The sequence below is a fragment of the Zosterops lateralis genome, assembly GCF_965231275.1.
Source record: "Zosterops lateralis genome assembly, chromosome: 12".
Taxonomy (NCBI): Eukaryota; Metazoa; Chordata; class Aves; order Passeriformes; family Zosteropidae; genus Zosterops; species Zosterops lateralis.
This window is the reverse complement of record NC_139772.1, coordinates 4,984,172-4,997,320: the sequence shown is the minus strand read 5'-3', so window position 1 is coordinate 4,997,320 and position 13,149 is coordinate 4,984,172. Positions and strand designations below refer to the sequence as shown.

The window sequence follows — 13,149 nt, the reverse complement described above, 5'->3', positions numbered from 1 at the left end:
ACGTGGGACGTTTCGCCTTAGGGTTACCGCTATTTCTTAGCTATTGCTGCTGTTACTCCAGAGCAACGCGCCGGCGGCGCTTTAGGGGTGAAGTCAGGGTTTTCCCAGGATCGCGGAATAGGCTGAGTTGGAAGGGACCCTCAAGGATCGAGTCCAGCTCCTGGCCCTGCAGAGACACCCCAATAATCCCACATGTGCCTGAGAGCATTGTCCAAATGCTTCATGAGCTCTCTTAGGTTTGAGGCTGTGCCCATTCCCTGGGAAGCGTGTTCGGTGCCCAAATACCCATATCCAACACAAACCTCCCCTGACTACAGCCATTCCCTTGGGCAAATCCATTTTAATCAGAAGCTGTAGCAACCTAAGCTCACCACCTAACCTAACCTAACTCTAACCACTGCAGCTGTTAGCAAACAATTAAATACTTTGCCCAAAAGCAAAGTGACTTTTCGGGGTGGTCTTCATTCACTCGCTGACAGGTTGTTCCTGTTGTTCACCAGTGACCGGCTTCTCTTCCTTCTTGCATTTTATCCCAAAGAAACTGAAGAGTTTCATTAACATTAGATCAACAATCTCCTCTTCTTCTGAAGCCTGAAATAAATAACAAATAAGTTACTCAGAGGTGCACATCCAAAGTGGATTCAGTGTCTGCTGAAGCCAGGGCAAGGTGCAAGACAAAATTTCTACTTGAGGTGAAATAAGCTGACTTTCAGCAGGGCGTGAGTGACTGCCAAGAAAAACACTGTGCCAATATTTTTATCCAAACATTATGAGTATGGACACTACAGAAATTTTGGCTGCCAAATCCCATGGATATCTCTCTTCAGGAGCCAGAGTGCACTTGCACAGCTCGTGGTATACACAGTGAGACACTAGGGGAAGTAAATGAGAAAAACTAAATATATATCCTGCTTTCTGTCAGCCATATCCTTTGTTTTCATCTCACTTGACTTTGTTTAAAACATTGGGGAATTCTGGGCAGTACTGGAGTGCTAAGATGGATTTCACACCACACTATCAATAGCTTGAATGGGTCAGGCACTCACAGTGAGAGTTTTAAAAGGAGCTGTAAAGCCTCGTGCACTTCAGTAGCAGTTTTGGCACTGATTTCAGTATAGCCCAGCACATGCCTAAGAGTTTTTTGATGGATGTAGTATGTGAACAGAAGGCTACAAATCATATCTGAACAGGGACTTATCTGAACAGGAATGGATAGTGTAAATCTGGAAAATCTGGAGTATACTGTCTGAGAAAATGTTGCCTTCTTAAGAGTTGGACTGAATTTACATGGTTTTCATCCATGGTTGAATACCTGAGTAAGCACTGAACAAAAAATGCTAAAAGCAGGAGAGCTCCGATGAACAAACCTGGTAATGCTTCTGCTCCTCACTAAAAGCAACCAGAATCACTGAAATGAACAGATTCAGTACCACAAATGTCATAAAAATGATGCAGGATCCAATCAAGAAGGAGCCTAAAATTGGATTGTAGTCCAAGACCTGTATAATGCATAAGGTAAGATATAAAAAAAAAAAAAAAAAAAAAAGCATACATACATATGTACATACATACATACAAGCAGTTAAGACCCAATAAGAAGTCTGTCACCTTGAAAATCCTGTGCCTATTCAGTTATGACATATGTATTATACACATATATAAATTTTCTACTCTAGTATTGTCCTTTGTTGATATGATAAAGTACAAACACAACAGAATATTTTATATATGTGTGTGAATATGGGCAATCTTTGGGGGTTTTTAAGTATTTGTGTTTGATTGTAATGGTATGACAGCTTCATATGAAAGTTGACAAGCCTGGAGAGCTGTTTATCCACAAAACAGCTGAAGCTTCCTAATGCCTCAGCTTTCAAAATAGATTAAATCTCTCTATGCATTTCATTTATTTTACTGCATGCTTTATAAAGAAGCACAGTCAGACTATCAGAGGCACTTATAAACCAAGGGCTGTGAAAAATTAAAACACTAATTTTCATATAAGCTACAATATGGGAATATATTTTCATGATTATCATGAGGGGGATGTAGAGGTGAAAATGTGCCAAATTACTGATCTTCAAAGCCACCCATGTCCTATTGGATCCATGGTCTAAAAACATGCACCAAGGAGGACTTCACAGTCAGATATGCCCAAGAACTATCTAAAAAAAAAAAGTTCAAAGGATATTGAAATATTTGAAAGATTGTACTGGAAAAGTGTAAAGAATAACAAAAAAAAATTAACATGAAGTTCCCTTGTGGAAGGCCTTGCCTTTTTGGGAAGATAGAGGGGGTGTTCAGAACAAACACAGGGCTTTGCTCACATTTCTATCTGTAGCTTTCTAAGGAAATTGCTCCAAACGTTTTGTAATCAATTAGTAGCATCTCTGGTTGAAATGTGAGCAGGTTTCTTAATGCAAAGTTCATTATGAGCCTCCTTGTGGTCAAAATAGGACATGAAAGAGGTTTCACCTGATGTCTTTTTCTTTCTCAGAAAAGGTGGCTGCTTTAGGGAGCTGTGGAGCTTGCAAAATTAGATTAATGTTTAACACTAATTGAAAGTCCTTCTACTTTCTGGGTCAAAGCATATTTGGTAGCTGAGATGCCAATTGTCCAGCTGGAAACTTCTCAAAATTAAATGTGGTACCTCCTCGTAGTTGAAGATTCCCAGCTGAAGACTGACCATGGTCTCTGCTGAATCAAAGAGAGTTTTGTAGGAGTAGAGCTTCCAGCCAAATATCAGGTTTGCCTGCAGAGGACAGAAGTTATGTCATGTGTCATGATCAGACAAAATGTAAAATGTGTTTAGTTTGAAGACCTTTTATCATGGATATGAGAATGTGTTATATCTGCTCAGGCTGACACTAGATATGTAAAAAAGGTATTTATTTCCCACTTATAAACTAGGCAAACAGAAAATGGCACTTTCTGAATGCTCCACGATTTAAGCTTTATCCAGAAAAATCTTTTTTCTGTATTTACTTTGTTCTTTGTCACATCTATTACACGTAGAGAGTCCTTATTTTACAGCTCAGCGTTTGATTTTTCACTAAATTTCAGTTTGCAAAGAAAAGACAAGGGGATGTTTTAACTTCTCTTTCACTCATACGGAGGACTTGGGCTCCAAGATGTTAAATTAAGATTTAGACAGGCAGCTTTATTCCATTTTACATGGCAAAGCTATGTTGCTTTTAACATTCAGGAATGGTTGATTTAACCCAGCAGCACCTGGAAGCAGAACTGCAGACAAGAGAAAGCAGCCTGGTACTCACAGCAATGGAATAGGCAAGGAACATGATTGCAATAACAGTGATGAATCCAGAGATATCACCCCACGCCCTCCTCAGTGTTGAAGTGATCATGTTCAGTTTAGGGTTGAGCCTCAGCAGATGCCACAGTTTCACTGTGGAGAGAAGCACCAAAAATGCAATCAGGTAGCCAAGAACTGCATCAGCTCTTGCTGTTTCACTGAAGCTTATGGAGCTGTTAAGGAAAAAAAAAAAAAAAAAAAAAAAAAGAAAAAAAAAGAAAAAAAAATTACATAATATACCATGTGCACAGAATCCTTTGAAGTCCATAAATAGGTATGCTGGAAAAGCCAGTCACACTGTGCTGGGGTTTCAGTGGAGACCTAATGAGCTCCTGCTTGAGTGTTTCCACCTGCACTTCCCACTGTGTGCACACAAAAAGCTCAGTTATGGATGGATAAGATTTTTAAGGAGAGGAGGTCTAGGCTGTAGCCCAAATTCTGCTCATAATCCTGTGATTCTCTCATCTCTTTCCTGTGTGGCCATTTTAAAAAAGATGTTATAATATTCCATTCTGTACTAAATATTCCATTATTGTCCACTAGCCAATGGCTTTTTACAACAAAGAACAGGGCAGATTATTTCTGGGTAGGTGTCCTGTAGCAGAAAGCTTGTTGGTTCACAAGAGGGTGATGCAGCCAGGAAAGTAAGAGCTAAAAAAAGGGCACTTGATGCTCAAGTCTGCTGGATTCTATTAGAGCAGTATCAAAAGAAAATCATATTGCTGACACAAATGTCAGCCCTGACACACTTACAGGCTTCATGAAAATATAGACATCTAGGATAGCAATATCTAGTACAGACAAGGTGCTATCTGGGAAAGGGAAAAATAGATTTATTTCTGCATAAGCAGCAACAACAAAGGATGCAGTAAATAGCTTTAGTACTTACTCCTCCTTGTGCTCCTGGTAGTAGCTGATGTCCCGGGTCCCAAGGACTGTCCGTTTCACAAACACTGACAGAGCACTCCAGCTAATCAATATAATGGCCATCTCCAGGAGATTCCACTTGCTCTGGAAGTATCTCCATCTCAGACTCTTCAGCAGCTTTCCCTGTGAGGAGTTTTACTGTTTCAGTCTCATGACTCCATATCATACCATGCACCTCTGAAGATTAGGGCAATGCTCTCCACAGTAAAGCAGACTGCTCTGCAATAATAAAACTACACCTTGCACTAGTTTCTCATTATCTTTCTCAAAAACAGCATCCAAGCCAAATAAAGTGTTGCCTTCCTATTATTTAATACTGACACTGCACCTGATTCAATCTTCCATTGGTGTAGCAGCATGAGCACTACTGAAGTCAAGTACAGTCCTAAAGCTTTTGTAAGTGAAATCAGCAAGCACAAGATAATGCTCTCAGCCAAACGTTCCATTGGCCTCACCTGTACTATCATGTAGTACACAATAAAGAGGAAATAAATGATTTCTGCTGCAACCACAAAGACATGGAGGCTGTTGGTGTAGGGGTAGAGCCGGACACTCTGCAGCTCCGCACTTGTGAAAAAGGCCCCTAAAAAACAAACAGGGGTCACCTCAGGGCTCTTTCTCCTTTCCTTCACACAGCTCAGTTCACCTGTAAGGCCTCTGCACTTGCTTTCACATCAGGGTAATGCTGAATCCAACCACTGAACTAAGATTTAGACTTCACTATGTGATTAACCCTATAAGGGTTTGAAATTTTCCTCAAAAAGGAATTTCAGAGAGTCAAGGCTTTTGGAGTGATAGTACTTGTCTGCTTGAGTCTTGTTTGATAGCACAATAGTAATCCCAGCAGGACTGAATTTGAATAGGACTGCAAATGCAGAAATACAGCCAAAGGACTTGGGATTTTTTAAAAAGCTGAATCTTGTTCTAAACCCAAAATGAGCTCAGTTTGGACTTTTTCCGATACCTGGACACACCCTAAAGAGACTGCTGCTCAGACCAAATATTTTCCTATAACCTTTAAACCAGAATCTGCTTTCACTATTTTCTTTGCTGTATTCAGATTATGTATTACATGCTTACATACCTGTACATTAGAAGTCATCTGGAACAACAAAAAAAAGGACTGTTATTTGCATTTTTTTCCTTAATATTGCATTGATTAGCTGAAGTGATTAGGAAACAGATTTTTTCTTGTTCCTGTTGTGTAAATTCTGAGATCAAGTTTCAGTACCGTGTTTCTTTCATCAGCAGATGACCATAGAATAAGCAAACAGAAGATATTCCATTATGGTCTATATTACTGTGATGCTGCATTTTTCCTAAATGGTTTAGAAAATTTGCATTGATTTTCTCATTGTTAGATTTATTAATACACTTGTTTTTCCTGAAGAAAGAACTAGGAAAACACTAATAGTGTGCAAATCTTCCTTCTGTAGGTGCATTGCCTGCTGTCTTCAGAAATGTGTGACTTAGGAAAGGCTCTCACCTAAAGCATTGCTTTCAAACATCAGGCTTATGATGCAGAAGAGGTTCACGTTGGCATTGTAGACTGTAAATTCAACAAACACTGCTCTCGTGAAGGTGTCAAGCCAGACATTGTTGAAAAGGTACTGGAGGATTCTGCCAAAAGAATGTGCAGCCAGTGATCTAATTTGTACAGGAATGAGACAGTATCACATGTAAATTAGCAGTATCACCGCTAATTTACAAGAACACAAATGGTACCTTGAGGCATTTTTAGGATCAGTTCCCAGGTGAATCACATATCCCCCTCCACCATAGACAGCAAGTTTACCCCAGCTGGGGTGTCCTCTCAGTTTGGACTGACTCTGATACTGCCATGCTGAGCTCAAGTCAGAGGAGTTATCAAAGACTGAGGCATTCCAGTGCTCCCCATAAACTGATGTATCTTCTGTTTGTAGGGAGTATGGAGCGTGGCATTCCTCAGCCACGTGCTGGAGTCTGGGAGAAACAGGGCAGGTGTCTCCTCTCACTCTTACTTGGCGAATTCGAGCACTACCCACCAGCTTGGAATTGCCATCTGTAATGAATCCTAAACAGGAGATGGAAAAGAGCAGCACTGGCAATATGACAAAATTAATAATATTTCTTCATTTCATTTATGATTCACTGATGCATTAATATTTTTTAATATTATTTTCTCGGAAACACTGTGAGCAAAATAGTCATGAAAATGAAGCCTTTATGTTGATTTGAACTGAGTTCTTCAACATTCACAATAACAGAGTTCTGTGTCACCCCCATCTGCATTTTATGCAGAAGGAAAGTGAGGCCTGGGGGAGAAAAGTGACTCATCTTGAGTCCCATAGAAGAGTAGCTTTATGCAGTGTTCATGTGGTCTGTCATGTCCAAAGGAAACTCTGCTAATATATTTCAATATTTACCCTTAAATGTGATCTAGAAAATGGGTCATATTATGCTGGATGTGGCTAGATAGAAACATGCTGATACTGCATAATTTGCCTTCACATTGACCCGAGTCATGATGCAAATAACTCTCCTGAGGAAAAGCTTTATGCTGCCACCTGTCTGCCATTTTTTTAAAAATAGAAAGAAAGGTGTGTAAAACTGAGGATATATCTGAATATCAGGAGTAGGTAATGTAAAATGAGAAAAAATAGCATTGTAGTGCAGAACTTTTGGGTTATATTAAATATATTGAAAATATCAGGGGATGTTTAACTTGGGGTCAAGCTGTGGGATTTCATTATCCACTGGTATTCATATTATTAGATTCTTTGCTAGCCATACAGTCCCTTTCTCCACTCAAATATGCAAGTTAGAGTTAAGTATAATAAATAATGTTTCAGAATCTGGCAAGCTGAAGGGAAACAACGTGACTCTGCACCTTTATAGGATCCATAAAGGTTTTTCAGTAAAGTAGTGTTTGCCCATGTGAAAAAATCCCGGTAACTGTAGACATCATGGAATCCATCTGTAAAGCTGTCCTCAATGTGTTTGTTCAAATAGTAGGAATTGGGATCTCTCTGCCCATAGGCAACCAGTAACAGCATCCATAAAAACCCCAGATAGGCTGGAAAAAACAGGAAGAGACAGCACATGTGAGCTCTGAATTAACAATGCTGTTCAAAATAGATACCATGAATGATTACTGCTGTCAGCACCTATTAGGCCAAGGAGATGCTTTGTAGACTCTGAGTGACCAGTGCTAATGAATGCACCCAAGCTGCTTCAATGTGCTGCTGTTTAAGTGTTTCACACTTGGAATATGAGTAGCAGTCCAGAAGATAAGTGGGAAGGCTGAACAGAAGTGGCCATGGCAGCTCCAAATAAATGAGTAGTCTAACTTTGTTCCAAGTGAAGCTGAGGTAATTTTTTTTTTGGCCATTGATTTTAGAGGAAATAAAACAGGGGCATAAATCATTATCTATAGATACTATCTGCTCTTAGAAACATAGTCTCCATCTGCTCTTTGATTTCAACTTCATTTATCTGTTGACCTCCTCCTTTTATCCTTTCTGCTTTTCTTTAATCTCTGGTGTTTGTGATGTGTTTCTTTACCATGAAATGAAGCCACACTTTTATCTCCAGCTAACACTCCCACCTCCCTGCAGCTCCAGCTGCCATGGAACAGCCTGTCTCTACATCATAACAGCTGGCAGAAAGCTGAAGATATGCCAAAACTTTGTCACCCAAGAGAACAATATTTTCACTGATGTAAAATTACTGATGAGTATTACTGAATAAAACAAGATAATCTACGTATGGGTAATACCCAGGATTTCTCTGATGAGGGCAAATGCTTTCTGCTCCTTCATGCAGCTGATTTTCATTTTCTCCACATCAGCAGCAGGAGGTGGCCGGTAAATATTGCTTCTACTGTCCCTTCGGACCCCAAAGAGGGGGTGTGAATCACCTGTGAGGGAGAACAATGAACCCTGGAATTAGTAAATTGATCATCCATGTCCTGCTTTTTGTTTGTTTGGACTTTCTAAGGAAACATTTCTATTTAATGCTTTCCCTGAGGAATATGAAGGATATGATTTAAACAATTACTACAGCAATTGTAAGGCAAACAGTGGGGAAGGAAGGAACTCACAAAAACGGTTGGGTTTAGGACCAGGTGTGGTCCAGGTGTCTCTAGGCTGAGCATCTCAGAAGGTGTTGTATTCATAGCCTGAGACTGAGCAAGGGGGAAGGTGAAGATCAGATAACTTTGCTGTGCCCCAGGATTCCTGTCTGCTACTGAAGGCTTTATTTAGATATGATTATGACTGCAGAAGCCACTGTTTCAGTTTAGGGGAATAATACAGATAATTGTGTCTGTGGAAAAGTATGTAACCTGAGAACATCCATATAGGGCTTAAAGGATGTGGGAAATTTCTTTTGTGAGAGGTTTTAGTTATACTTGTCAGATAAAAAGTTTATATTTTTTACTGGTCACTTATTTATTTTCACAAAGCTGTGGAATAGTTACAGGGGTTTTTTTTGCAGGCCATTTGAGCTTAGTCACATATTCATTCATAAAGCACTCCAAAAGCTTGGAGAATTCTGCACTTTAACAATTTTTAACTTTGCAGGCAGTTACCTGGTGCAGATAAAGGCCCATCAATAGCTGTGTTTTCTTCATCCTCATGTTCCACCTTCTTCAGAACCAGAGCAAAAAAAGCAGCAAATCCCAGCACCTGGAAAAAATCAGCTATAGACTCACCATATTCGTATTTTATCTGAAGAACCCTTTGGTTTTGACCTGAATCCCTTTGGATCCAGGTCAAAGAAGAAGAATTGAGCTCTGGGTTTGTTGAACCCAGGCAGCTGAAGCCCATAAACAAGAAAACAGAGCACAGTGCTGGGGTTTGTCCAGCTAAACAGATTTTGTGACACATCCTCACTAGTCAGAAACCTCATTAAACCCTGACAAAGCAAGGGAGATGAAACTAATGGAGTTAATGTCAGCAAAAAGCAACAGAACCCTGTAAATCACCTGCCTGCTCTTGTTTTGAGGGCAAAGACTTCTCATTTTATATCCTAAACCCTGTAGCTCTTTAGAATATGTTACATTGTCTTCCTGCAATGGCTGCAGGTGAGATCATCTCAGCCAGAGGTTGTATTTCTGAGGCTCTCACCTTTAAGGGCTGTGTGATGAAAAGACTTTCCAAGAAGGAGATGACCATGGAGATGAGCCACTTGATGGAGTTCTCCTTGCCATAGTGGAGTCCGTAGAGCATGGTAAAGAACCCTGACACACCACTGGTGGCTGCCACAAGGAACCAAGCAATGAACACAAACCACCAGGGCAGCCCTCTGGGAGAAGAACTTTTCTTGTCATCACTGGACAAGTTTGGAGTATGGGACCACCTTGAGAGTCAACCAGAAGAGAAAAAAAATTGGTTTGCAATGGAACAGGAACCAAATTCACAGTCATCAGGTTCACTGGGAATAGGCAACATCGTATGATATAAAATCAAAATGTTCTTTTAATTAATGCAGTTATATAGGATATATGGATACCAAAAAGTACAGTGAGAAAAAATAATGAAGAAGTGTGCAGACATCAGCTAAAATCAAAATAAATGTGATGGGCTTATTTACTCCTTAGTTCATGCATAATTGAATCTCCAGTAGAATTATTGACAAAGCTATGAGTGCATTTAAGCTGCTGAATGCATCTCTTGTGATCACCATAATGGCCAAGTGACGTAATTAGTGCAATTGTTTTCAATACTTCCAACTTAATTATCATATTTCACTGAACTATTTTTGTCTGCTTATTAATTTTTCTTTATCCATACATTTTAAGAGACTTTTGTGACTTTGGAGCTGGGTGATTATCCCAGCCCTTTACTATCACATGGCATTGTATTTTTGTAACTTTCCACTTTGGAGGCAAAAATGACAAACAGCAATGATCTGTCATTATTGCCTTTGTGTGCAGCTCACAGTGCATGGAAATTTCTTTGTAGCTCCTGCAGTGGAATAATAGTAAGACTTATTTTTACAGATGTAATAATAGTTATCTAGCACATGTTAAGCAGTAATTATTTGGGCTCTGTCATCCTGTCCAATTTTGAATTCATGACCTGAATTCACTTGTACTCAGAATGAGAACTGGGTTACCCCTCATTGATGGATGCTGATGAGCAGATTTGGTTCTCCAGGAGGTTCTTCATATGCTGAACCTGACAAACAGCTTGAGTGTAACTTTGAGGCATCTGAAATTTATGGGGCCCCAGTAATTCCAGTTCCATCTCTACATGCTGGAGTTGCACGTACAAGCAGCGATGGTAATCACTGTATTTCAGCTGGTCACAAATTCTCTTCTCTGGAGCTGAACTTCTTGTTTTTTCTGCAGGCAAAGAATTGCTTATTTATTTATTTATTTATTTATTGAGAAAATAAATAGTCCCAGATTAAACCACTGTTCAATACAAAGGGTGGTAGAACTGGAGTCAAAGATCATAAGTGTGATGAAGACTAACATTTGAAGGGAAATGTCAAAGCAGCTTTAGTACTAGAGCTTAATGCCTTCCTGCTGGAATGGCCTGGAACTTTTTCCAGAAGACAGCTGAGTTAAACAGGAGTCCTAAAAGCTTAATAGTCAGGTCAGATCAGATCAACTGTTAATTTGTTCATGGTGTACCTGTGCAATTAGCAGCTTGGAAGACTCCCTGGAAAAGTGAAATGTGAGTCTTAATTAAATCAGTGAGATTTTTTACTCATATAGTCTTGTTAATTTAGAGTCAGACTGAAAGAAACAACAGCACAAGGCCAAGAAAGAAAAAAAAGGACAAGTCAAAGAGTTTGTGAAACAACGGATATTTGTGAGTCTTTTCATTTGTAGATGCTGTTCCAGCTCCCAGGCCAGACTGGTAGCAAACATTTGATTCTACAGCATAAGAAACAGTGTTGTCTTTACTTAGCTGGGTGCTCAGTGGTGCAGTGAAAGAACAAGCAGCAATGGGCACATCTTAAAACGTGGGAAATTTCTGAACATAAGAAAAAACTTAGATATTGCACATTGGAGTAGATTGCTCAGAGAATTTGTGGAGTCTTCACCCTTTGGGACATTCAGCATCTGACTGACTTGATCTTGAGCAATCCTGCTCCCACTGACCCTGTTCTGAGTAGCATGGTGGTATCCAGAGATCCCTTCTAACCTCAGCTATTCTGTGATTCTGCTGTTGCCTTTGAGTCAGAATGGTCATCACATCCAGCGCTATCACCATTTTCATTGCAAGCGTTTCACAGTGTATTATTTACCTTGGATATCCATAGCACCCAATGTGACAATTATAGGGCCATCCTTCTTGCTCTCATCATAAAACCTTTGCCCAGCTCTGTTCTGCTGACAGATGATGTCCTCAACCAACGACAGGAGTGTGTTGATATTAGTTGATTTTTCAAGGTCTGGTGCTGAGGTGAGAGATGGAGCCTTCAGGGCTTTGAAGAGTGAGTTGGCAATTCTTCTTATGTCCTAGGAAAGAGAGCAGCAACACAGCAGTGACTCTGGCTGCAGCGGCTTAAGCTGATGTGATCTGACAGTACTGCTGGCTGTGAGCTGCACCAACTGCTAAAATCTCCAAAATGGATAAGAATAGCACATCCTACAGTGCTGGATGTGACAGGCAGATTTTGGGGTTGAAAAGGTCCTGCCTGAGGACCTAAGCTGAGAAAGATGTGGTCCATGGTACCTTTTATCTTCACTGTCTTAGTGTTTGCTTTAACTCCTGAACACAGTGATTTGGTCACACACAATAACTGTGCAAGGGCTGGGATGTACAAAGGCAGACCTTAATGAAGGATTGCATTTAGGTGGGCAAATGAGTGCTTTGCACCAGTGGTAATTGGCTTTTCTCTTCAGACAGGCTGAAGGTCACAGGAACAGGGAAATTTGTGGAGCTGGGGAAGCCGGTAGTGTGTGGCAGCAGAGGGCAGTGCAGGACTCACTGGGACTTGCCTTTGTCACAGCCTCTGGAGTGAGAGAGGCATCCTGGGTGGCCTCTGGGGTGGGAGGCAGGCTTGGGGACACTTGGCCATTCTTTCCCGGCTTCTTCTCTCTGCCCTGCTGGGCTGGCCGCGGTCGTATGTTCCTGAAGATCTGCACAATGAGCAGGTTGATGGGGAACATGAGGAGGGAGCTCTCCAAGCCAATCATTACTTCCTGCCATGTGAACTCGATCTTACCTATCAAGGTCAAACAGAGGAAAGAAGGAAAAAAATAACTCCAGGCAAAATAAACCATCAAGTCTCTCTCTTGTGAAAAAAACCCCTGTTTATTCAACTCTTGCTTCCAGATTCTGCTGTCTCTCTATTTGCCTGCCCAAGCAACGGTGAGGATTGTTACCCAAATCCATTTTCTGCTCAGCAGGATCCTTTGGCACACCCCAGAACATGATGCTGGTCAGCATGGTGCAGAGGAGCAGTGAGAAGCAGCAGGACACGCGCTGGGCCCGCGTGAAGGAGCTTCGTGGGGAGCGGCTGAAAACAGAGTACCAGATGTGCCCATCCTGGAAACCCTTGGAGGTCCTCATGAAAAACAGATTGCTGGGAAGGAGAAGAGAGAAATCAGATAGGTATGTAGAAAGTAGAGGGAAGAACAACCTCTTCTGACCTTAGTTCAGGGTCCCTGTTCATGCTTCTAGGCACTATCAGCAGGAGTAATAACTAGGAGAAATTATCAAATACAGTGGCTTGATTTGTGTGGAATGGTCATAGCTACTTATGTCCTTTCCTTTTGGCCACATAGAGGGAAAGTGAATAGTTCCTATTTAAATTTTTGAGAAAATTACACCTAAGAGAAGATGTTTGGGTTTCTGTAGGTTTGTCAGGCTGTTCTTATTTAGCACCAATATTTTCAGTATGGTACTACTGTTAAGGTAAGATTAGATTTGTGTAACCATCCTCTCTCTCTTCCTTGTTCAGAGCCCTTT

The 13,149-nt window shown here is 40.7% G+C and overlaps 1 protein-coding gene across 1 annotated transcript in view; it reads right to left on the bottom strand.

Annotated features, from left to right (window-relative positions):
* Positions 1-465: 465 nt before the first annotated feature.
* The window catches only part of LOC310914044 (polycystin-1-like protein 2), a gene marked incomplete at both ends in the record, with an annotated part of 35,103 nt that continues 22,419 nt past the window's right edge, over positions 466-13,149 (bottom strand). Inside the window, 16 exons of the mRNA XM_083869942.1 lie at positions 466-591; positions 1,368-1,499; positions 2,648-2,749; positions 3,273-3,483; positions 4,200-4,360; positions 4,693-4,820; positions 5,724-5,857; positions 5,963-6,290; positions 7,107-7,292; positions 7,995-8,135; positions 8,808-8,904; positions 9,346-9,577; positions 10,337-10,565; positions 11,480-11,693; positions 12,177-12,403; positions 12,564-12,763. Of these exons, the coding sequence (XP_083726068.1) occupies positions 466-591; positions 1,368-1,499; positions 2,648-2,749; positions 3,273-3,483; positions 4,200-4,360; positions 4,693-4,820; positions 5,724-5,857; positions 5,963-6,290; positions 7,107-7,292; positions 7,995-8,135; positions 8,808-8,904; positions 9,346-9,577; positions 10,337-10,565; positions 11,480-11,693; positions 12,177-12,403; positions 12,564-12,763 (2,848 nt within the window). The remainder of the gene's footprint in view (positions 592-1,367; positions 1,500-2,647; positions 2,750-3,272; positions 3,484-4,199; positions 4,361-4,692; positions 4,821-5,723; positions 5,858-5,962; positions 6,291-7,106; positions 7,293-7,994; positions 8,136-8,807; positions 8,905-9,345; positions 9,578-10,336; positions 10,566-11,479; positions 11,694-12,176; positions 12,404-12,563; positions 12,764-13,149) is intronic.